At 44.0% G+C, this 25,859-nt stretch overlaps 1 protein-coding gene and 1 pseudogene across 8 annotated transcripts; one reads left to right on the top strand and one right to left on the bottom strand.

Moving 5' to 3' along the window:
- On the bottom strand, window positions 1–24,467 carry SEMA4F (ssemaphorin 4F). 8 transcript variants are annotated; one of them, XM_039852469.1, is made up of 14 exons: window positions 24,187–24,467; window positions 21,831–21,982; window positions 21,156–21,215; window positions 20,826–20,924; window positions 16,110–16,203; window positions 7,671–7,790; window positions 7,418–7,569; window positions 6,617–6,795; window positions 6,250–6,397; window positions 5,900–6,122; window positions 5,650–5,759; window positions 5,375–5,535; window positions 2,561–2,619; window positions 1–2,326 (listed from the first exon to the last, which is right to left on the bottom strand). In XM_039852469.1, the coding sequence occupies exons 1-14, from the start codon at window positions 24,329–24,331 to the stop codon at window positions 1,716–1,718; spliced, it is 2,313 nt and encodes a 770-aa protein (XP_039708403.1). In that variant the 5' UTR covers window positions 24,332–24,467; the 3' UTR covers window positions 1–1,715. The 8 variants fall into 8 exon arrangements, with proteins under 8 accessions (XP_039708403.1, XP_039708404.1, XP_039708405.1 ...); XM_039852470.1 differs by having other exon boundaries at window positions 7,418–7,551; XM_039852471.1 differs by having other exon boundaries at window positions 7,418–7,548.
- Window positions 13,462–13,580, top strand: LOC120594731 (uncharacterized; annotated as a pseudogene).
- Window positions 24,468–25,859: the final 1,392 nt, after the last annotated feature.

The raw sequence follows: 25,859 nt of genomic DNA, 5'->3' as shown, positions 1-25,859 counted from the left end.
TACTGGTATAGTGCTTTATTGTTTACATGTTCTGTCATTCAATCCTTGCAGCAACCCTGAGGTAGGTATTATTATCCCCACTTTACAGATGAGCAAACGGATGTTCTTAGGTTAGATTACTGGCCGAAGATCATATGCTTATTAGGGCAAAGCCGCTGATAATTCCAAACCCAAGGGGACTGTTTTGAGTAATTCACAGGCTGCTGCCAAGGAAAGTAGAGCTGAAAACTTCAGTTGGGAAGGGCTGGATCTTTTACTGGAGCTCACTCAAGGGGTTCCCTCACCAGGGATGAACGAGGCACATTCGCAGGGCAAGACCGGAACTGAGCAGGAGAAGCCTAAAGCATCTGCGAGTTGTGAAGCAGGAAGTTTGCTGAGAGTTGACAGTGTCATCGAATATGCACAGAGCCCAGCTTCCAGAGACTGGGGAAACGAGATGGCACCCAGCAGCTGCAAGTCCAGGGGCTGGCCACAGGGCGGGTAGGGTGGAGCAGAAAGAGCTGCCACTGAGCGGCACCTCTCAGCTTGGCCATGGTGTGGTATCCTTGGGGCAGTGGTCCTCCAATTTTGTTAAGGCCTTGGGAATCTTATGAAGACCATAAAACCTCCCCCCCAGCAAAACACAGACACACAAGTACAGACAACATTTTGCATACGATTTCAGGGAGTCCATGAACCCCCAGGGGAGAACTCCTGCTTTAGGGCAAGGGCGTCAACCTGAGTAACGTCACTGATACAAACCTATCTCCATGCTGCGTGTATTTCCTGTGACTGTTCCCCTTTTGCTGTCCCCTAATGTTTAGAATGTTGTGAAGTTTATTTTCAATGGGAGCCAAGGAAAGGGGGCCCAGCCAGAGAAAGAGCAGCTGTGCACGGCAGTGGTGGCAGCCAGGAGGCAAAAACAAAGAAAAAGATTGGGTCACATGTACTTCTGCCCTTCCCACCCGGAAGGTCACTTTGGGAGTTTTTCTCTACTCAAGAGAAAGGTTGTGGGAGGTGATGGGGAAGGGCAGTGGTTTGCTTCCTTTTAGAAAGAAAAGCCATCCCCTCGCTGGCTACAGGGTCTAAAGCTCTGCAGGCAGTGCCCCCTCCCAGCCTCCCCCTCCTTACTCACTGTGAAAGCTCCTGAGCGCTGGCCCAGTTATGCATACTTGGCCAGGTCTCCTGTGAACACACATGCTCTTTCATGAAAGAAGGAAAACTGGGAGAGGGGGAGATCTCAGGGCAAAGAGTCCATGTTGCAGCATAGGGATCATGCACTCCCCACAGAGAATCAGATAAACTGGGAGAATCAGCAAAGCCACCCCAAGGACTCAGTGCACATCAGCCCCCAATCGTGTCCACAGGTCTCCCTTCCAGCCAGGGTCTAACCAGAAGGCAAAGTCATAGCTACGTCCCATGTCCCATTCCCAAACTAATGGGCCCAAGATAGTGGATGAGGGCTGAAGGGGCCACAGCAGTTCAAACCAGGGGTGGAAAAAATCTTGATTCTCTGAAGTTCTGATCTCTCATGAGACTCAGGAATCAGGACTCAGACAAAGGGCTGGCTCAGAGCCCATCCAGGGCCAGAGAAGGTAGATACTGAAGTCAAGTGACCACTCAAAGGCCAAAAAGAACTGAGGCCATGACGGTCTTCCAAGCCCAGTGACCCCCAGGGTCTCAGCGGTCATTCCAGTCCAGTGGTCACTCATGCAGTAGTGGTCATTTGCCCAGCCCTAAATGGATGTTTCATCACACGTGGCCAGCGGAGCCCCAGTCAGCCGAATGTGGGCTGGGCTCGGGCAAGGATCAAGCAGGAAGGGTGGAGGGAAGCCACCAAAGCCACTGCTCCGCTTAGCTAGGGCCAGGGGCAGCCGCTCATCTTCAGGAGAGGGAGAGGGAGGATCCTGGCTGTAGCTCGTGGTCCCAGATGGTGGGGCCCCCAGGTCTAAGCCCACCTTGTCTCTAGCCAGAAGTTCCCTCTGCCGCCGCCGCTGCTGACGCCGACCAATCAGGAGGAGAGTCAGGGATGCTGCAAGAATCCCCAGGAAGAAGCCGGCCAGTCCAGCCCCCACTGTGTGGACCCGGCTTGGGGGTCCCCGCTGGCTGCCCCACACCAAGCTATAAGCAGCTACCACGCGGGCTGCCCCACCCTCCTGACATTCACAGGCATAAGCGCCCATGGCCCCTGGGGTTACCACCACCTCCAGCCCATCCCGCCGGGGGGTAAGTGCAGTCACTCCACCGGGCTGGTGCCACACACAGGATGCCCAGGCTGAGCTTGGGGAACAGGGCAAGACCACATGCGCAGCTGTAGCCACAGGAACTTCAAATACTACTGGGTGTTCTGCAGAGAGAGAGCAAAGGCACAAAAGGTAGTGAGGCTATAGGCTGAGGGTGTGATCAAGAGAAATGTGGGGGAAGATCAGATTAGAGAAGGGGCCATGGAAGTAAAGCTAAAAGGAGGTGGGTCATCAGCTGCCATATCTGCCAAGACCCAAGTTTTAAAGTGGATCCAAGATAGACAACTTTCTAGCCCTTTTCCACCCACTCCACCCACATTTTCCTAAACCAGACAGACCTCCGGGCTCCTTAGGGCACAAAGAAGAGACATCTGCTGACTCTATGTCTTGGACCAGCCTACAAAGAAGAGAATACTCAGTAAATCCAGTGTCAACATTCCTTTCTACCCTCCTCAGCACCACTGAACACTCCCTCACTTGTTACATCTCCCGTCACCTCCTAAATTACTCCTGGAACTATTGGTCAACATGCTCTTTGTCACTAATTTTTCCCCCAACACTCCTTACACTTCTCATGACACTTGCCATGTCAAATTCTACACATATTCTAGCAGGCCACAGAAAATTAAATTTGTGCCAGTTCTGTTAGAAAGATGACTGGTGGGGTGTTTTAAAAGAAACACGGGAAACTTCCAAGAAATGTAGCTGGCTATCCACAACCCCAAGATTTCTCCGGGGGGAAAAAAAAAACATAAAAACTACAGGGTTGGTTTGTTTGTTTGTTTGTTTCTATTAAGAAAAAGAGAAAATGTCATCTCTACAAAAATTAGTCAAAATTCTGGGAGGGTCAGTAACACAACTTTGTTTCATAAAGCTGCTCATCCCTGAGTAGGAACTCTCTCTCCAACAACTGTTGATATCTACTGGCCTCTAACAGATCTGTTTCAAACAACACAATTCCAGTACTTCCAGGATTTCAGTGGACTGCGTCTCACAGAGGGACAGTAAGACAGACTGCTGACTCTGGACTCTCTGGCACTACTCCCAGAGGTGGGGAGGCCACGGAGACCACTCCTGGGCTGTCAGTGAAGACCAGGTGGAAGTTCAATCTGAACACGCAAGAGCCTCAGCCAAAGGTAGACTCTGTTTGAGTGTTAACTCCTTCAACACGAACTGAGACCCCTGAAAGGAGCTCTAAGATCCGTATGAACACACACTGGGTAAAACCGAGTTTGCTTTGTCTAGCCTAGAGTGGGGAACATGGAGAGGCCATATGTGCAGCTACAGCCTCAGGATTTGCACAGTCTATGTTTTTCTCCCTTGTATAAACTGAGGTATGAAGGGTAGTATGCATAAAAGTACCAACTTGGTAATTTCTTGTACTACCAAGAAGTACGCCTGCATATATACCCTACCACCACCACCACATATATATCTTAAGGAGACCCTGAGGCTCAAGTACACAGGATATCTAAGACCAATGAAATTCTTGTCTTAGTGGATATTAAAACAATAAAGGAAAGAATAAGGTACTTGTTTTTTTCTTAGGTGTTTCAAGAGAAATTAAAAGACCAGGTCAAAGTTCTTAACCAGAAATTGATTCCCAAAGACAAGTATTTTTACTTTTAAAATATTTGTAACTTTGGAGTTCAGTAACATGTACAAATATACAGTAAATTAACTGGGCTTCAAAATAGGAAATCACAAAGTCAATTCGAAAAAATATTTTCCAAGCAATCAACTAAAAAAACTTCATTGAAGGGAATCTTAAAGATTAAAAGACTTAAGAAATGTTATATACCAATTACAACTGATGGACATCATTTGAATCCTGACTTAAGCAAACTATTTTCAAGTATAAGCAACTGGGAAAATCAGAACATTGAATATTTCGTGATATTAAGAAATTGAGTTTTTGGTATGATAGTGATAATATGGCTATGTTTTTTTTTAAAGCGATACACATAGAAAGATTTGTGGATGAAGTAATATAACGTCTGAGGTTGGCTTTAAGATAATTGTGAGTGAGTGAAGGTATTGATGAAGCAAGATTGGCCAATGGATAGTTGTTGAAGCTGAGTGATAGATACATGGCAATTCATTATACTACTTTATTTTTGAATGTTTGAAATTTCCTATAATAAAATGTTTCTGAGAGAGTCCTTATCCAGTAGAGATACATATTGAAATATTTTAGATGAATATGATGTCAGGGATATGCTTCAATGTGACATATGATTTTAAGCTAGCTGCTGAATGGAAAATGGATGCTGGGAGCCCCAAATGGACAAATGGAGACCGATTTGGAGGTTATTAGAGTAATCCAGTTAAGAAGTGATGATGGCGTGGGCTAGAGTGATAGCACTAGAGGAGAGAAGTGGCTGTGGACTGAGGGTATGATAGATAGAGCTAGAGTCAGTAAAAACTAAAATACGGTGTGGGCAGTTTCTGGCTTCACCAACTAGATGAATGGAGGTCCCTTTTTTGAGATGAAGAAAACCAGAGGACCATTTGAAAGAAAGAGGAAACAACAATGCATGCTAGATCGCCAGTCTGAGTTGCTTGTGAAGTATCCAAGGACAATATCAAGCAGGCAGCTGACAGGGAATTCTGCAGCTCAGCTAAAGATACATCTGTAGTTGTCAACAGCACTCAGTTGGGAGTGAATGGGGATGAAATCACCTAGACAGGCTGTGCAAGTGTAAAGAGAAGGACTGAACCCCGAGGAACATCAACATTCAGAAGCTGGATGGAAAAGGAATCAGTAAGGGAGACAGGCTGGTGAGGCAGGTAGGAAAACCTGAAGGAGGAAAGAGGAAAGAGTATTTCAAGGAAGGAAGGAGGGAGTAGTCAACTGTAAAAATACTTTGACGGCTCTTATAAAATGGAAACTGAGACATGTACGGCAATGTGGAGGCCAGTCACATGGTCTGGGCAGGTCCAGCAGAGAGGCAGGACACTGATGAGGCAGCACCAGATGGACATATAGATGAGTTAGTAGGGACTGACAAATGGACACACAAGTTGCACTAAAAGAAGAAATGCACATAGACATACACAGAGGGCAGCATTAACAGACAAGGAATAGACAGACATAAGTATCAGTCAGAGCCCTGGGACAGCAGGCAAGAGGCAAGGGCAGACACACTCACCCTCCATGCTCCCCAGCATGGGCCACACATGCATCCAGCCGAAAGCTCCAGGCACAGACAGGGTCTTGGGCCAGGATGCACTCTGAGCAGCTCTGGAGACGGCCACAGTTGGTTGTGTTCACTTGTGTCACCTCAGCACGGGAGCCAACCAGGAGCCAGCTCTACAGAAAGTGAGTGAGAAAAAGGAATACACTGCATCTCTCAGACTTCAGGGTCACAAACTGGCTCTGGACTCAGATGTCTCCCAACCAGAATACCCAAAATCTACTACTCACTTGATACAATTTCATATTCTCAACTGGCTGTGGCTCTGGGAATAAGGCCAGATCCTCAAGGACACTGAGCTTGGCTCCAGTCCGCACAGCTCGGTGGAGGTGTCCATCCTCTAGAAGCCAGGCAAGGGATACAACATAGTGAAATAACTATAGTTGTGCCTAGGACTCTGATGCTTGTATGTATGGGTCCCTCTTTGTGACAAGAGCATGTGTGCACTGGATGGGCAATGTGCTTAGCTATTAAACATACCTGTCCCTAGGTAGAGCACATCATACTCTTTCCCTAAGAGGCTGGTCACCCTGTGGGCCACGACTCTGAGATAGGCTGTATCCGTAGTTACGAGCAGAAGGTGGTCATCAGCTGGAATCACTGGCTGGTCCATGAGTGGGTGATCTCGAATGAAGGTGAGCACACGGTCAGGCAGAGAGAGCGATGAGCCAAATTGCTGGAGTTTCATGTTATTGGTGATGCACTAGAGGAAACAGAGGATGGGAGACAAAGTTTCCCAGGGGCCAGAAAGTGCCCAAGATGTTTAGTTGGGCTCTTGCTGTAATGGGGCAATTCTGGTGTGGGTTGAAGAGCTGCCCCAGCCCTCTCACCTCTCCAGGTCTGGGCTGGGGTACATCATTGTCCACGACAGGCAGTCCCCTGTTGCAGTCATGTTTCAGCTCTTTGAAGGGACCATTCAGCACTGTCCGAATGTCTTGTGGTTGGAAGGCACAGACAGTAGAGATGGCGGCCCCCTCCCTGGAAGAGTCACAGGTTAGAGCCAGACACATGACGGGACCTAGGGGACAGCAACTCATCACCTGTCAAATGAGATGACCCATGAGAAATGCACGAGAGCCATTTAGTCTACTCCAGGGAGAAGCCACCCTCCCTCCTCCGGATGAGATAGCACTGACACTGTGCCCACCCCATGTATCTCCCACCTTGTAACTCTACTTCACACCATGACCCCCTCACCACTGAGAGGAAAAGATGCCGTAAAAGATGGGGGTCCCCCCTCCATGCTCAGGTCGAAGAATGGCCATGTCTTGCAGGACACTGGAGGCCCGGCCATGCTCAGGCCCTGGACATAGCAGGTCAGCCTTCAGAAATGTCGTCCACCTCTGCCGGAGGGTCTTCCGGCCCCCAAGGTCCCCCTGGGGTGACAAGCACATGGAAAGTTCTCTTTAGAAGACCAACATTATAGAAAGAGTGTGAAGACCAATATAAGTTTCCCCTGACAGGGACAGATGGGGAGGCAGATGCATAGAAATGTAAGGACAGAGATACAGATAGAGTAACAGCAGGGGATAATAAGATACACAGGTAGACAGGGTCAAAATGACAATGACAATGACAGTGACTAAGTTCACTGAGCACTTAAGAAGTACTGTACAATGTGCTTACATAACTCACCTCATTTAGTCCTCAAAACAACCCGTATAGCTAGGCATTATTAACATCCTCATCTGCAAGGATGCTAGAGAACATGCCCAGAGTCGCAGAAGCAGTAAGTGGTGGAGAAGCTGAAGCCCAGGTCCAACTGTCAACAGCTCCTGCCTTTAACTAGTCCACCTCCAAGGGGCAGGGTGACACAAGGGTAATTATGAGGTTAAAGAGGATAGAGCCCTTTCCCCACATTCCTCGAGCTCCCAGAAAAGAAGTCAAGACATAGGCAAAAAGGAGACAGAGGAGAGATGCACAGACAGAGACCCAGAGAGGAAAAGACACAGGCCAGGAAGAGCAAGAGACAACAGACAGCCGGGGTCGGGGTCTCACCGCGCACACTCGGGCCACCCGCGGAACCTTAATGTGCTCGTATGAGTCAAACGCTCGGGAAGTCTCGGTAAAGAAGAAGTAGATTTCATCGTCTCCGTCTTCATCCCCCCACTCGGCTGGCCTCAAGGCCACTGCTGCGACAAAAGCTGGAGCTGGGGAGACCTGCGGCCTCAGATCCCACAGACATAGCCTGGGACCACCCGGCCTCCACCCGCCCTCTCGGTTCCCAAAGCACCCCTCCCCCTCTCCCCACCGTTGAGCCAGGATGGCAAGGTCTCTGTCCGAATCCAATCCTCAGCACGACCCACAGCCCGGGAGATAATCGGCTCCGTCCCCAGGTAGTTTTTCACAGTGGCAGCATAGAGGACCCCCCCTGCAGGGCGACAGGGAGATGAGCTGTAAGAGACCCACTGAGCAAAGTAAAAGGGGTCACAGGCAGAGCAGGGAATAAAGCAGGGGCAGGAGCTCTCAGAGGCTGAGTGTCCATTAAGTGCCAGTCACTGCTAAGCACATGAAAGGCATCACCTCACTTAAAAATCATCGTGGGAATAAAGTGCTCCAGGGCAGGAGGGCGAACCAGTGTTAAGAGAAGAGTGCCAGGACGGTAATGTGTACGAAGGGAGAATAAAGGCTGTCCTTGTGCAAATCAGCCTTTGGTTAGTTCCTTGTTGTTTTAGGGACTCTTCTACCCTGTAATACACTAATTATACTGTGACTCTCCAGGAAGGGGATTTGCTCTGCAGCCTGTCCCCATCTTACTTAAGATCTACCCCTATGGTAAATGTCTGAAGGATCTAGCACTCTTTCTGAACATCAGTGGATGTACACTGCTCTGAAACAAGTCACAACTTCAGGGTGTACCAGCATCACTCTGGAAATCGATCAAAATGCAGATTCCTGGGGAAGAAGGGGAGGTGCCGCTCTGTGGGCTGAATGTCAAAGCACTGTAGCCACTCTGAGTAACACTGCCAAGAGTTCAGACATGAGCAGGGGGAAATGATTCTGGGGAGAGTAGAAGGCTGAGAACTCCCTGCAGTTTCGTGTATCACAGGGGCTCTGGAGAGGACACAGTGGCAATCCTTCACCACTGACTGCATATGAGGCACTGTGCTGCATGCTAAGCACATTGCTTCCCCCAAGAATCCCACTCTGAGTCTGGAAGACAAACATGTAACCAGATACCAGGAGGTGTGGATGCACAGACTTGTGTGGGAGCACAGAGGAGGACCCAGCCACATCTGACTGGGAGCAGAACCTCAGAGGTGATGTCTGAGCTGGGTCTGAAGTATGAGTATTTGCCAGGTAGAAGGACTTCAAGGAGAAAGATTAACAAGTGGGAAGAGGGGAGCCATGTCTGGGGATGCAGGGCACTGCCCACGGCTGAAGCGCCGGTGGGGCACAGGGGCTGCTGGGCAAGCGAGCAGAGATGCCCGGGAACATGTACTTTATCCTACAGGTAAGAGCAAAACTATAGAGATTTTCTTAAAGATGAGGTGACATGATCAGTTTTGGTTTTTAAGAGGATAATGCTAATTAAAGGCAATTCACAGTCCGTGCAAGGGTGAGGGGCCTGATAAGGGAGGGGCAGAAGGAACAGAGGGACTAGACTTGGGAGATATTTCTGAGGCAGAATCCATTAACGAGATTTGAAAATCAATTGAGCATGAGGTATGAAAGAATGGAATAAATTATGTCTCTCAGGTTTCCAGCATATAAGGTAGATGATAATAGACGGTGATATTATGAACCAAGACAAAATGACAGGAGAAGCCCCATAAAGGAGGCGGGTGGAGAGGAAGTAAGCTCAGGCTGAGGTGCCTTCAGGACGTCTGGTCAGAGGTACTGGAAGGCAATCAAACAGAAAGGGCTGGGCAGCAGGGCTGAGTTAGGCAACATGGGAGTCATGCTTAAGTCGTGACATGAACATAATAGCCAGGGAGAAAAGGGAAGCAGGAAGAGAGCCTAGGACACCACCATTTAGAGGGGAAAGCTACTGAAGGCAATTCAGAAGATCAAATTAGAGGGGCTGGAGGAGCGAAAAAGGCTAGTGTGTCAGAAGTCAGTGCACAGAAACTCCAGCAAGAGCCATGGGGGCTCTCACCCACTAAGGGAAGAGTAAAGAGTCAGGCAAGTGAGAGTAAGGAGTCGGGCCAGTGTGAGGGAAGCAGAGTCATGATGAGGACACAGGTGCTCCAGTGAGGCTGCATGCACCAGGTACTGGAAAGATAACCACTTTGTTAAAAACACATCATGCAGAGCGAAAAGGGTCAGGAGCCCTCTGAGGGCAACAGTACAGCTAAGTTAGAAACCTCCTTGTGGGATAGGGAGGGGAGACTATACTATCACTTGGGATTGTGACAAGAATCCAAGCTTTTTGGAGCCAGGAAAGCTTAGGTTTCAATTCTGAATACTTACTGGTAGTATGATCTTGGGCAAATTAACCTTCCTAAGCCTCAGGTTCTTCAAATACAGAATGGGGATAATACCACCTTCCACTTAGAACAGTGCTGAAGATTAAATGAGATAACAAACACAGAGACCCAGGTAGGGCCTGGCCCATGGCTGCTATTTGATACGTGTGGGTTATAGCTCCTTCTGAAACTTGAATTGTTGTCAGAGGTGGGAAGACTATAAAGTGGCATCCATTTCCTTTCAGAGTATTTCAGGAGGGAGAAAACCGGGTGTGGGGCATAGGTCCTGACAGCAAATAGAACAGCAAAAGAGCTAATCCTCTGTACTTCTAAGGGAAAAGAAAGTTGACAAAAAAGACAGAACTGGAATGAAAATTTTTCCTAAGAGTGTTGTACACAAAACACCCTAAAATGAAAACTCTGGCAGAAGCTATGTCAGGGATACCCTGAGAATGGAGGGAGATGGTTATGAATATTTGGGGAGCATGAATTGGTGGGGGGAAGGAATAGTCATAAATATTCTGCAAACAGGAAAGGACCTCATATAACCATGCAAGGACCCAGTAGTGGATGGAGGTAAAGAGTCCCAAAACTTTCTAAAGAATCAATAGTGGCATTCAGCAACTCTGGAGCCTAGAATCGAAGAGCATACTCAAGGTGGAATAGTAGAAGGTCACTGACACTAAGGGACAGCAAGAAGAATCAGACACTTTAGGAAGAAGTAGCAGGTATACCAGGAGTACCAAGGGGCTTGCAACAGTCTTACACACACCCACACACACACACACACACACAGAAGGAACAGAAGCCATTGGTCAATGAGAGCAGAAATCCATAGGAGGACACAGGATCACCACATGTCCTAGACGCTCCAAGGCAGTCTCAACTCTAAGTATTCTGTTTCACTGTCCATATAATAAAACACCCCTGCATTTATTACTGAATGGATCAATTCGGTAAACATTAAAACACACATTTGTTATTGGCAGAAGATGACGTGCAAAAGAGAAAGATGCCCACAGTGCTGAGTTCAGTAAATAAGCTGGTTAGAAAAAAACACTGCGTACAATTCAACCCAATTTTTTAAGATACAGATACCTGTCTGCAGGCCTAGGAAAGATTGTTGAGGGAGCTACATCTACAGTGTTAATGATGTTTGTTTCTGACTAATGAAATAACACGTGATTTTTATTTTCTGCTGTATACTTTTTGTATTCACTAAATGTTTTTTTGTAGTTAGCATTTTTAATTTTATAGCCTGAAAAATTAAGATATTTTTATGTTGGAAATTAAAAAAAAAAAAAAAGATTGAAAGCTGCAAAAGATAAAGAATCATAGTTATTTGTAGAAGTAGATCTCTACTTGCCCAGATGTAAAGCCTGTGAATACAGTATGTTAGAACCCAACTGACAGGCTAGGGTAAAGTCAGGGCAGTGAATATTTCACTACTCTAAGGGTTTCAAATTTTCACTCTGGTATCAAAATGCTCACCTTTAAAGAAGTTTATAATACGAATTATCATTCATTAGCTTTAGAAAGAGGATTTTAAACATGCCCTAACCTTCCTTCCTCCACTCCCTTTTTTTCTCGTGGTCAGAGCTTGCAGGATTAATAGCTGCTACCCTAATAGTCTCCATTTCCTTATCCAAAAATTGGGACAGCTTTTTTTTAAAGCCTATTATTGGGACAGATTTAGGTAGTAGGAGATACAGTGTTTGTCTTTTCCTCTGTTGGCCATATAGTATGTCTATAATTGTCTTGTTTCAGTGTGTGAATACTAGTCTTGGGGCAGACACACCTGGAATTAAGAGGTAGGCTTGGATGCAAAATGCTGGCAGCACCCAGTGTATCTGGAACATTTACAGTGCTCCTTGGCAGATGCAGTAACCACAAGATGCAATGAGACCAAAAGGAGATGATAAAAACACAGGAATGGGTTCCCAAAGAGAAAGAGCAAAAGCTACCTCCCTTGGCCCTATTTATTACAGGGTGTGATAGGAAGGACCACAGATGACAAGCTGCTGTCTCTAGCTAGGTTACCTGGGTGGGTATGCACTGAGAGGAGGGGACACTGATAGGGGAACAGGTTTGGGGAAGGTAAGTGAAGATGATGAGCTCAGAGTTTGGGACATGCTAATTTTGAGATTCCTGTGAGACATCCAAGTGGAGTTGTCTGGAAGGCAGTTGGATGTGTGGTCTGTAGCACCAGACAATGGCTGGGAGGCATTAGAATGTGGTGGAAACAGAATTCACAGGACTGATTGAGATCATAACCATGTAGAATGAGAAGAGAAGAGGATCTTGGGTGGAAGTCTAAGGAATTCCAATATTAAAGGATGAGCAGAAGACAAATACCCTATAAAGGAGACTGAGAAGGAACTGCTGATGTTCTTAGGCTAATGTGAACGTTATTGTCAAGATATTTGCATTTTCCCAAATTTGAATAGTGCAAATAGAGATACTGAGATCATTTTGTTAATTTTATCTACGTGCAGTACAGATAAATGTCATATTTGAAAACAAGATTTCTGAAGCTTTTCCTAAAAGAACTACAAATACCAATAAACCCATGAAAAGTTGTTCAGCTTCACTAATAGAGATGAAATCAAAAATACATCAAATTGGACTTTGGAGGCAGTCACAGTTTGTATGTTTATTAAGTATATTACCTGAGACTGACAAGAGTGCAATGAAATAAGCCCTCTCATTACTGGTTAACTGGAGAGAAATTTAGACAAATCCATCAAGTACCATAAAAATCTTTACACCCTTTGCCCAGCAAGTCTACTTTTTGGGTTGACTCATATGCAATTAATCACATTTATGTAAGAAGATTTCTTCTGCAGTATTATTCATAAAAGCAATAATTTACTTTAAAATTTGAATGTATAATTATATGGGAATAATTAAATTGTACTACATTCATATAATGGAAGAGTACGTAATCACTAAAAATCAGGTTTTGAATAATAAACAATTTCTATGAGAAAATTATTAGTATAAAATACTAAGTGAAATATGCATAACAATTCCAATTTATTATAAATACACACACACAGTGAAACACAATAGAAGAAAATATTCTAAAATAATAATAGTTACCTGGTAACGATTGAATTACAATAACTTTTCACTTTCTTCTTTATACATTTCTACATTTTCTCAATTTCCTACAATGCACATTGTAATTTTTTATCATTTAAAATATATTCTATTAATAAATATTACATTCTAGTAATATTTGCAATACTGAAAGCTCTTTTTACTTCAAAAGATCCCTATTATCTTTAAGGACATTTTTTATAGCTCCTAACTAGGAGTTCTAATTCTAGTTCTTACATAATATTGGCACTATTTTCTGTACTGCCATTTTCAAAACAGAGGGAAACAGGGCATAGTGGATCAACATTGAAAGAGCCAGCTGAATACTGACACTTACGTCAGACCAAGAAAAATTTTAAGTTATAGCCTTATGAAGTAAGAACTTGAGAGAAAAATTTATAATATTGGTGTTGACCATGATTTGGATCTGAGACAGAAAGAAACATGGAGGTTCTACATTACTTTGTCTAAAGTTAGCCATTCTAAACTGTTAGAAAGTGATTTTTGATCACTTCCATCAATTATTAGAGGATCTATGGCCATGTTACCCTGAACATGCCTGATCCCATCTGATCTCGGAAGCTAAGCAGGGTCGGGCCTGGTTAGTACTTGGATGGGAGACCACCTAGGAAGACCAGGTACAGTAGATGTAAAAAAAAAAAATTAAATTATCAGCAGAAAGCCAACTCTGAATTTCATTATCTAAAAAAAAAAAACCTTGACACTTTTTTAAAATGTTCTTCCTTTTTGAAAATTTTGTCATACAATGATTTAATTTATGAAATTTGTGTCCTTATACCACATGCCAATGCAAATCCACCTGCTGACTAGAACATTAATTACATGCAGAAGACTGAATGTACTTAAAGTTTATTGCTTGAAACAAAGATAGTATGTTGATTATCTTAGGTAATTGCAATTGAGAAGTCATTTTGTTGATAAAAAATTATGTAGAATCAAGACATTCACAACCGCTATCTTTCTTAATGATCCCAATGACTGACTCAGAATTTTGCCAAATGTGGTTGATAAAAAGCCAAGAAAAATAAACTATCAACTAAACTGTTTTATTTAAACATGTACGAGTATAATAAACAAAGTTTCATCAATTTCAACTATAGATGAATGATAAAAATGACAACCCGAATATTCTATTTACTAGATATATACTAATGTTCATTTTCAAAACTTTTATGTTATTTTATTACTTTTCAGAAAACGTAAGTCATTAATTATCTGACTTAAAGTGATTTAATTTTTATAGCTTTTAAGACTTTGCCTATAGTCATGAATAAGAAATAAATTTCATTAAAAAATGTATTGTAAAAACATTCATTGTTAGACCTTATATCTCAATTTTTGTTTCTTGTAAAATATTGTCCAAAAGTAAAGGTAAAAATTAATTTTATGACAAAGTTCAAAGAAAGAAAAAACAGTATAATGAATGATGCTAAGTCAACTGATAAGCAGTTGGGAAAAATTAATTTAGATTCCTATCTCATATCATTCATCAAAATAAGTTTCAAATAGATCAAAACATTAAATGATATAGATTGGAACACTAATATCTTACCCTGTAACTTGCCCAAGAATGCGAACAGAGGATTTATCAAAAAAGAAATAAAAATAGTACTAAAACATGAAAAATGTTCAACTTCACTAATATTCAAAGAAATATAAATTAAAACAAGGTATCATTCTTAATCTAAAAGATTTTTTTTTAAATGACGATACATTCTGGTGAAGTTTATGTGAGGAAAAAAACTTTCATTCACTGCTGACTTAGAGTGTAAATTGGTACACCTTTTCTAAAAACGCAATTAGCACCAGATAATGAGCCATAAAGTGTTCACACCCTTTGATATAGTAATCCATTTCCACGAATCTAAAGGAAATGATCTAAAATGAGGACAAACGTATGCATAAAAACATTCATTACAGTGTTATAGATAATAGCAAAAACTTGGAAGTAAACTAAATAAACCTGGAAATACGATTAATTTATATAAATGGTTTGGAATTGTTTGATTAAATTATGGTATGTTCATAAGATGAGTAGTAGCAGGATGTCATTAAAATTGTCTTCAAAAAGAATTTTTAAACTATACAGAAATGCCTACGATGTAAAGTTACATGACAAAATTCAAAATTATATCCATGTAGCATGACATTTAAAAGTTTCATAATATACACACTCATAAAATTTCTATTAACCTTGTTTTACACTAACATGAGAAAATGGCTGGATTCTCACTGAATGTGGAGGGTGCACATCGAGTATTCTCACCTAAAATATAGCTTATGTAGCACACAAACAATTTACTTTGTGACTACCAAAGAATTAAGCAGTCATTCCCCAGAAAAGGTTTAGGCATAATCTGTGATAGAACCTTCACTGCTTGAGCAACTATACAGAGCTTGTTCAAAGGAATTAACAGAAGGAATTTATTTAAGTCATTGTTGATTCCTCTGAGCAACAAAGGACTGGCCAGCAACATGTGCATGAGTGTATATGAATATGTATATGGCAATACCACACCACCAATACACACACACACACACACACACACACACACACTAAAAAGGCTAGAAAGAAATATCCTAAAATATTAGCAGTGGTTTTCTGAGAAGGAATACTCTACACCTGGGCTAATATGGTAGCCACCAGATACATGTGACAATTTACATTTAAGTTAAAATTAAGGAAAATTTAAAATTCTTTCCTTCAGTTGCACTAGTCACATTTCAAGGACTCAACAGCCACATGCAGCTAGTGGCTACCACAGTAGGCAGCACAGATATAGAACATTCCCATCATCACACAAAGTTCTTTTGGACAGTGCTGTCCTAGAAGATTTCATATGTTCTTGATACTTTTTCCAAATTTATTACAATATGCATTGTAGTAGATTCCTCTTATAAACAAAAAAAAAATGAGAATATAAAATGAGGTTGAGAGAGGAAACACACACTAGAGGTGCAGAGAACACATTCTCTAGAGAGAACACAGGGAAATAATACTCTGGAGAAAAGCAGGAAGAATAGGAAAGGCTAGAAAGAGACATGGGAATAATAGACATTCCTAGGAAAAGAAAGAAAGGACACAGAAATTCCAACAGCAGGGTGGGGAAGGAAGCAAGCAAAGCAAGAAGTCACAGGTTCTTGTCTCTCTCACTCACCAGCCATTACAGCTGCTGACCGCTGAGCTGGCTCAAAAGGACATTTCCCTCGGCCACTCTCAATTCTTTCAACCTGCTGGAAACTGGACACAGCCTACAGACCAGAAGGGGGATTGGTTTAGGGGTCATGCAGAGGTTCATGACGAAAATTACAAAGATGGTCAGACGAAGAAAAAGCCCAATTACCATTCATCTCCCACTGCTCTGCTGCCATCTCCATATTCCCAGTCTGCCACTTCTGATTCCCCCACCCATTCCTTCATCTCCCAATTGTGTCATCACTCTTTTCATTGGTTTATTCTTCTTCCCTTAATTTCCCTCATACCCAACACCTACATGCTCTGATGAGGGAGCACCTGGGATGGCCCTAGAAGACACTGAGGCTGAAAGGCAGATCTTCCCTCTGAAATGTTGCTGAATTGTAGGGGTTGCAAGCTGTCTAGAGAATGTGCTACAGGACAAAGACGGGGGTAGGCAGCAGGGCTGGAGCCCTTCGGAAGGGTAAAGAAAAGTACAGGCTTTATAGGACCACCTGAAGCCCAGAGGTTTAGAGAGAAGCGCCCCTCCCATCCCAAGGATGAAAGATGAGACTGCAGTCAAGAATACATAGAAGGGGAGAAGGGAATCTGCAAAGTCAATGAAGACCTGAAGCTCAGATCAGAATCTGAGGATTCGGTAAGTAAGTGCCTTCCTCATGCAGGGACTCTAGAAGGACTGACCTGGGAGGGGTGCAAAGTATAAAAGTTCAACTAGAGCCAGCCAGAAAAAAGTTGGACCAGAGCCAGCCTTAGCTAAGCATCAGGCGCTAAGAGAGGCTTCAAGATAATGTCTAAAAATGGAAGTCAGGGATGATTTCAACCTAGGACTGACAAGGACGTTAACTGTGGCTGGTTAGGAATCAGATATATGTTCCCTGAGTATAAGTACACTACTGGCCCATTCTGATTGCTCATCTATTTGCTGTAATTGACAAACAAGGTTTTATTTTACTGAGAGAGCCTTGAAAAAGGCTTGTTAAAATCAGATGTGATCTCAGGTCCCTAAAAGAAAATACTGGTTCAAGAGTCTTCTGGAATAGAGGACCCCATAGAGGCACAAGCACCTTACCTGTGTGGCAGTGGGAGCATTCTAGCCTGAGGAGAAAGATAACAGTTTAGTGAGAAAGTGCCAAAATGTCTGGGCACTTTGGAGACAGAGTTAATACCTGCTGCTGTAGCCCTTCTTAGCTCTCACCTAAACTGTGGCAGTAACCTCCTTTCCACCACACTGCCTAGCCTCACCCCCAATTTATTCTACATATCCACTCCAGAGTAATAGTCCTAGACTATCAGTCCCTGATTTGATAAATTTTTGAGTAAGAGAATGAAAATAATGGCTCACCATTGCCTGAAGTATAAACTCTTTAGCCCAAATTACTTATTTTCTAATACTTCTTAAAAATGAACTCTCTTCTAACCAAATCTGGATCACCTGTTATTCCTAGAAAACAAGTTATGTTTTCCTATCTCTTTGCCCAAAGCTACTCCCTTACATTTCACCAAGAACCAAGAGGAAAAGCCTTTTCTCAGTTCTCATCCTCTTTAATCTTTACGTACCTTTTGCTACTTTTGAGTCACTCCCCTACTTGAAATATCCTATTTCTTGACTCACTTGAAACTGTACCCTCCTGGAGTCCCTCCTCCAATCTAGTTGTTATTTCTCTATCTCCTTTGGTTGTTTCTCTTCTCTCTAGCCCCTAACCATGAGTCCTACCTAAAAATCTATTGTTAGCACTTCTCACATATACTTCAAAGACCTCATTCATTCTTACACTTCCAGCCAGACCTCCTATGCAAATCATTTCCCAAACTCTCCAAGTCTGATGTCTTCCAACTCTAGCCTGTGTTTGTGCTTGACTGCTGGACTTCCTCACAGAGATGGCCTATCAGCCCCTTATAACTCAACATGTCAAAACTAGTCCTCTTCCAGTTTCCCCAAATGGCATCATCCTTTTATCTAGGTTTATAGCCTTTGAGCAAGTAAGACTCCTATTAACTAGACAAGTTATGATTACTGTATGGTCAGAGTGACATTTAATAGGGTCTGAAAAGGGCAAGGCGACTCCACTATATTCTCTCTCTGAATATTGAGATTCTTCATTGTGTCGTTTTTGTGTCAGTCAGCACATCAATTGTGTTCAACATTAATTGTGGTGAAGGCAAGTCCCTTAAGCAGAATGCCAGAGCTAGGTAGGACGGCTCTCAGTGAGCTGCGGGGTTGGAATCTGTCCTTCGGTCTTGGCCAAGGACCTTTCCCTGGTGGTTGGGGAGCGGAGGGAGAGTGGTCCCTTTTACATGAAACAGGTCAGATGTCACAAGAAATTGAAGCCAGGTAAGGTCTTTTGGAATACAGGCTGGACTAGAGGGCAGGGTAGTGGAGCCAAACAAACCCGGATTTGAACCTTGGCTCTGCCTCTGCTAGCTATATAACGTTAGACATGGTACCTAACTTTTCTAAACTTTCCTTTCATTGCCTGTAAAATGGAAACAAATAATACCTAAATATCATGATGTGGTGATGAGAATTAAACTCATGAATGTAAATTACCCAGCACAAAGCCTGAGACAGAGTAGATACTCAGCTGAATGTGACGTCTTGTCATTGTGAGTCTAACATTTTTCTCTGTTAACTGCTGGAGTTCCCTCAACAAAACAAATTAAAATACTTTCCTCCAACATCTGATGAGCTATGACTGGAGGGAAGCACTTGCATTGTTGGAGAAGGTAGGTAGTAGGTCCAGTGTTTGAACTTCCTTTTCTAAGAACTTTCATTTCTCTGAGCAAATCAACTCTGAACAAGTTGTGTCTGGAGCAGCTAGCTAGTCAAAGCTCTCAGATAATAGTTAGGCATAGTCTCAAAGTCATTAATCAGAGTCATAAGAGGTTCAGCACTAAGGATAAGGCAAGAACTTGCTCAAGCAGAGGGGGCATTGCCAGATAGCCAGATAAGACAGGTAGGTAAAGGCAGAAGAGAGTATTCAGGAAGCCTGGAGGTCAGTTTTAGTACGTGGTTTAAAGGGTTAACACAGCTTTGTGTGTCCTATAATCTTTCTGTGCCCCGTATTCTCTTACAAACAAGTCTTGACAAAAGGAGAGTCCTTCATTTCATGAGCCTGCTAGAGAAAGAGCCGAAAGTCATAGACATGCAGAACATGGACCCCTGGCTTCACTCTTGGTTGTTGATGTTCCTTGAGAACAGGGGTCCAAGTCATACAAATCCTGACAGGTATGTCTAGAACGCTTTCTGTCTGGATACCTAATGACCAGTAGGGTCCTACCTCAGAGGTCCAAAGTAAAATAAAAGGCCCTGGGAGACTAGCTTGGAGTGATAGCATTGTCTATAAGCTGTGGCTCTGGTATTTATACCCAAGGGATTCCCGAGCCTGCACAGACTGTCAAAAGATAACTATGGCAATGACAGTTCTACTGCTACTTTGTGAACTCTGTGAGGACTGTGGGGAAATAGGGAAACTAGATCCTCAATATTACCCAATAGGATGTAGAGATTTTCAATAACACCCCTGAACTAGAAAACCTTCCCAGGATGATGAAGCTATCCACGCCTGGCAGGGAGTCTCTCAACACCTTATGAAAAGGACTCAACAAAAGCCCAATCAAGCCCAAGGGCAGCCCAGAGGGTCTGACTGTATATCAAGCATATACAATTACAGTATTCTAAGCCAGAGATACGAGGATGGTCCTTAGCAAAGAGAGATTTGGAGCTACACACTGACTAGATCCTGGTCATAAGGATTACTGCAGACTGCAGAAGGGTCAAGTCAAGATCTAAGTTAAAGATCAGAGTCAAGAAAAGGAGTTGTTGCACTCCCTCCTATTCCTCTATGGAGCAGAAAGGGAAGCCATTGGACACAAAGGACGTGTGAGGCTTTCGACGCATCCCAGGGTCTGTCACAAATGTACACTACCACAGGGCCAGTGATTGACTACTGGATAACTGATGGGAAAAGCTGAGGGTTAATAAACATTAAGACCCTTCCTCAGATGTCACCAGTCCCAGAAACTTTTGTCACCATGACTAGCCTAGATGTGATTAGGGGTATATATGTCCGAAGCCTGCTTGGGTGTGAAGGTGAAGATGCCCAGGGCTTCAGCAGCAATGAACAGGACCTAGAAGAAAACATGGTTGACAGAGTGCCCACCTTGAAGGCAAGATCCAGAGTACAGGGCCATGAGGTACTACATTAGTAGGCAGTGACCTCAGAAGCTCATTGAGAGCAGAAGATCAGAGCCCCCATAGAATGAGGTTAGCAGTGCAGGTGAGAGAAGGTGGTGAGAGTCACGGGTCAATGGGAGGAAGAAATAAACATGGACTACGCTGATTAAAAAATGGACCCAGGCTGCCTGGACAAAACATACACAGGCCAAGGGAAACATAGTCTCTGAAGTCTCTCCAGGATTTCTCCTCTCCCCAGCCCAGCTAGCATCCCTATCTTCCTTCACCATCCCATTACATCTCTATGCTTTGTATAGCTCACTTCCTATAGACCACTTCCCTCCCCACTCTTTCATACCCTCCTTCAGTGGCAGACAAAGGCTCCACCCTGTGGGGACATCCCTCACCCCCAATGTTTATCATGCACAATGGCTGCCTTAATCATGCCCCACATCATGGTCACTCACAGAAGACCCTTCCCATCCTCCCACCCCTGTCACTCACAATAACCCCGCACTTCGGATCAAAAGCGAAGGTGCCGCATGTGAGGAGGTGAGAGGCATTGGCAATGGCGAGAATCTGGACAAAATTGTGACATTCGGCCTGAGGGTCAGAGATGGTTAGAAAGAATCAGAAGCAGCAGGTACAAGGAAAGGCAGGGAAGTGTCAGGCCAGTTAGATGCAGCTCTGGGATCAGAGATTATGGGTAATGATACAGTGTTAGAGTCCTGCCTAGGTCCATTGGGATGGCAGCACTGCAGGGGACTGACACAGAGTTAGGGCTGGGTCAAGGTCTCATTTGGCACTTAGGATAGGGTCTGGATTTATACCTACCTCCTTTTTGCCTTTCTTCCTACAGCTCTGTCTGTGGGCCTCAGGCACCATCCAGTCAATCTGAGAAAGAAGGAGTGACCGTTTCCCCCAGATCCTCTCCCAACTTCTCCTAAATCAGAGTAGGTAACAGTTCCACAACCTCTATCAATTTGGGAACTTCAGAGACATCCCTGCCCCCAGAGCATTGTTTTTCAAACTGGAAGTCTTTACCGATTAATGAGTAATGAAGTTAATTGTGAAATGACAACCAGCATTAGAATATATCAGAATGTATCATATTTAGGAGAGCAGATTTTATTTCAAGAAAGTTTTCTTTCAGTACATACTTTGTGTACTGGGTCAAAATATACCATATACTTCTTACTAAGGGCTGGTCAAAAAAGTTTGAGAGCTATTGCCCTAGAGTAATATGATTCCAATGATTCCTCTGCCCATTGTCACCTGAAACCTGGTTACTGTGGCCTCCACCCATCATCATGAACCTCACTCATAGCCTCTCTAGCCACCATGACCGCCCGCCCCCTGCAATCACCCTCAGCTAGCTAAGACCGTGAAGTTGATGATTTCCTCTTATTCATTTTAACCGATACCCCTCCTCCTATAACAACAGCCCCTTTCACATCCCATAAAACCATGGATCTGGAATCTGGGGTCTTCCCCACTCTCATCTCTCACCCTGCGGGGTCTCTCCCCTGAGAAAGGCAGGGATAAAGCAAAGATGGTGTCCCGGGCGCCAACGTAAAGTGTATGGGAAGCAGGATCCACAAGGAGAACAGAGTAATTGTATATCTGAGGAATGGTGAACCGAGTGAGATAGGAGTCAGCCTCTGGCAAGAAGAGAAGGAGAAAGGGAAGAATGATGTCAGCCATTGCTTCGTAAGGGTTGGGTCCACAAGGATAAAGCCAAAGGGGCCAATTTTTGTTTTCTTCCAAGTACCATTTATTTAGCAGTCATCAGGGGAAAAAAAATAGAGACTGACAGGCCATCTAACTTTCCCAAAGACAGATAATTAATGAGGCCAGAATATTTAGCACACAATCTAGCACAATCCAATCAATTATGCTTTTTCTATAAAAATAGAATACTTTATTTAAAAAACAGCACAAATATTAAGTTTGTAATTTCTACTCAGCAATATGAGTAGAAATTTGAAAATACCTATAAAAGGTACAAGTACTTTCTAAATTTCCTCTTTTAAAAAATCACTACTTAATAGTAATTTCTTTTTACTTAGAAGGGAAATGTTTCACTCTTTCCACTAACTAGCTCCTCTCTCTCCCACCACTCTTGACCTCCACTCACCTCTATTCCACCCAAAGAGGTAGAGAGTATAGTGGGCAAGAGTATATAATTTAAAAATAGGTCAGCCTGAGTTTAAATCTGGCTCTTTCACTTACCAGCTGTGATCTTGAGTAAGTTACTTGCCCTCTCTGAGCATCACTTTCCTCATTCATCCAGGGTTGTTGACAGAATTAAATGGTATAACATATGTGGAAGCATCTAATACATACTACATGTTTCACAAATTGTTCTTTTCTTCCTTCCTTAGGTACAAGCTCTGTTTTGGTCAGCTCTAAACCTTATGTCAGTATTTAAAACTCTTATCTATTTAAAGATTATAACAAATAAGTTAGCATAAATTTACCTTCTTAGCTCAACCTCTGGCTCTGGGGACACTTTCCCTGCACCAATACAGTTCTGTTCTACCTGCTTCATCTGCTCAGCTACCCTCAAGACTGATAGAATGGCCAGCAGCCATTCACTCCTAGGTGTGCTGATGTATGGACGCCCACCCATCCTCCCACACCCATATTCATGACTGTGCTCTCATGCTTAGAATAAGCCCTGGTTCATCCAAACTCTTTGCCACATAGATGTATGTATTCCTGGACATAAACCCAGCCCACTAACCTCAACTCTATGTTGTGTCTATTGCTCCAGCACAAACTAAAAGCCCAGGCTCCGACTACAAGTTTGTCTTCTGGATTCAAAACATCCCTATATATCACACAGGTCTGAAGTTTAGACTCTAAATTACTATCACCCAGTTGTGAGTTTTTGCCGAAAGGCTGTACTCTCAGCTTCACTGGTTCTGTCTATCCATGGTGTTAACACTCAATGGCCACTGAGAAGAAAATAAGATCTACAGGCATGCTCAAGTCCACCTCAGCAGAGAGCCTGTAAAGTGTGAATCACTCCAATGACTACTTTTAACCCTGTGGCGTTCCTTGGCTTCTTCCACATCTTTTAAAAGGCCCATATCTCCCTCCTCCTTTTTTCCTTCTGAAGACTTTTAAAATCATTTAAACAGAATTTTAACTCAACTCATTGACTGGTTTCTCAACATAGGGAATGGGTAGAAGGAGAAGGCAATGTTGAGGAAGTTAGGGTTATGGTGGATGGGACAATGGGAGAATAGGAATTGGAGTCAGAGATGTGAAAGGACTAGGACGTGGGTTAGGGAGATTAGGGATGTGAGCAGGAGAAATGGCTTAGAGGAGGGTAGGACTGATGATCTGGGAATGAATTGAAAAGTGGGCAAATGCTGAGTTGGTAATCAGAAGGATGGGTGGTTGGATAAGAATGAAAGACCTCTGGGTTTGGAAGCAGGCGTCAAACTGGCGTCACGGACACAAGTGCATGTGTGGTAAGAGAGGGATAACGGAGAACGAACTCTGTAATAGACACCTCAGGCGACCCCCATCCCCTCCCTGGCCGTCAGGGTCGGCGTCTGCACGACCAGTGGCTTAACTCTCCCGCGGTTCTAACAATAAGGGGCCGCAGGAGCCGCCTGGGCGTGTCACGGGAGCCGAGGCGCGAGGCTCTGGCCCGGGATGCGGTGCAGCAGCCCGGCTAGGGGGTCCCTCCCGGGTCTGGGCAGGGTGTGGGCGGCGCGGGACCGTGCGCGGAGCTGAGGGGCCCTGGTGCTGCTGCCCGGGTCGGGAGGGTAGGTGGGTGCCGGCACCTGCAAGCAGGGCCTGGGAGTGGCGCGAAGGGCTGAGGGCGAGGGCGAGGGCGCCCGCGCCTTACCGGAGATGGGAAGCGAGGTCCTGGGCACTGAGCGAAGGATGCGACCGGACACCGGGCTGCTCAGCACCGCCAGCAGCAGCAGCCGGAAAGGCGAGGCCGGAGGCAACCCGGGGCCCGGGCGGGGCCGCGCAGGAGAGATCGGCATCTTTGGCTCTGCCTGGCCGCAGGGTGGAGTGCACCCTGCCGCCTCTGCTCCGGGTCACTGGGCCTCAGGCCTCGGACCCCACTCGTTTCTCGTCCGCGGGGCTGGGCCTGCATATGGCAGATGAAACGCAAGCCGGCTCCGCCCTCTCAAGAGGGAACCAATGGCCGCGCTGTTTCCTCCTCTAGCCAATCGGAGTTGAGTGGAAGCGGGGCTGAGGAGATGAGATGCCCAACCCAGGTAGAGGCAGAGCTAGACTCAGGTGTAGGTGGGAGTTCTACCTCAGAACTGGGCTGAAGGCATCAAGCCAGGACCTCGAGTATTGTGTTTTCTCAGGCCTCTCCAAAAACTCAAATTTCCATATCTACACTAATAGGGAAAATGTGTGGGTAAATGGATACAAGCACCAAGTTTCTCAAAAGCATTACCTTTGCAAGCATTTAATGTGCCAGGCACAACGCAAAACACAAAAAATAAAAAAGATACTGACTACAAAAAATGCAAATTATATATATATATATGTATGTATATATATATATGTGTGTGTGTGTGTGTGTGTGTGTGTAGTGGGTGTGTGTATATATATGTGTATATATATATAAGAGTATATATATATATATATATATATATACACATATATATATATATATATTCATTCCTTGTTTTAGGGAACCCACAATGTATGAGGCAGATATGTAGCAAATAACTGCAAATAGATAATTGCAATACAAAGTAATTCACACTTGCTATAATAATATACAATAAGTGCTCAGGAGGGACAGATTTTGCCTGAGAAAATCGAGAAGGTTTTACAGAAGTGACATTTGAACCGAGTGTCCAAGAATAGTCTTTGAGGGTGAGAAGCAAAAATGGATATGTCCACTTGGATATCCTGCTGAAGAGACAAACACAAAGCCTGAGCATAACTCACCATCTCTCTCATCTCAACCTCTGTTCCTTCTTCAAGCATTTAATCCTCCAGTTTACAGCTTTTTTGCAGGTAATCCTTGCTTTTTCCTCCTTCATCCTCCATTAGTATTAGTTATCGGAGCTGCATAACAAATGTAACAAGTTAACAACAGTATGTAGTGGCTTAAAACAACAAACATTTATTATTTCTCACAGTTTCCCTATATTATAAATTTGGGAGTAGCTTAGCTGGATGGTCTGACTCCCAGTCTCTCATAAGTTTACAGTTAAGAAATTGGATGGACTGCAGTCATCTGAAGGTTTGACTGTTGCTGGAGGATCCATTTCCAGGCTGACCTACTTCCATGCCTGGCAAATTGGTTCTGGATATTAGCAGTAAGTTTCTGTTCCCCTCCACATAGACCTCTCTGTAGGGCCGCTTGAATGTCCTCACAACATGGAGTGGCTTCCTCAGAGCAAGTGATCCAAAAGAGCAAAGCAAAAGCCAAAATATCTTTTATGACCTAGCCTCAGAAATGACATACAATCATTTCGGCCATATTCTACTCATCACACAGGCTAACCGTGATGCACTGTGGGAAGAGACTACATAAAGGTGAAA

Source organism: Pteropus medius, unplaced genomic scaffold (genome assembly GCF_902729225.1).
Source record: "Pteropus medius unplaced genomic scaffold, Ma_sr-lr_union100, whole genome shotgun sequence".
NCBI classification, from domain to species: domain Eukaryota; kingdom Metazoa; phylum Chordata; class Mammalia; order Chiroptera; family Pteropodidae; genus Pteropus; species Pteropus medius.
Note: the sequence above shows the minus strand (reverse complement) of the source record. Positions and strands in the feature narration are given on the sequence as shown.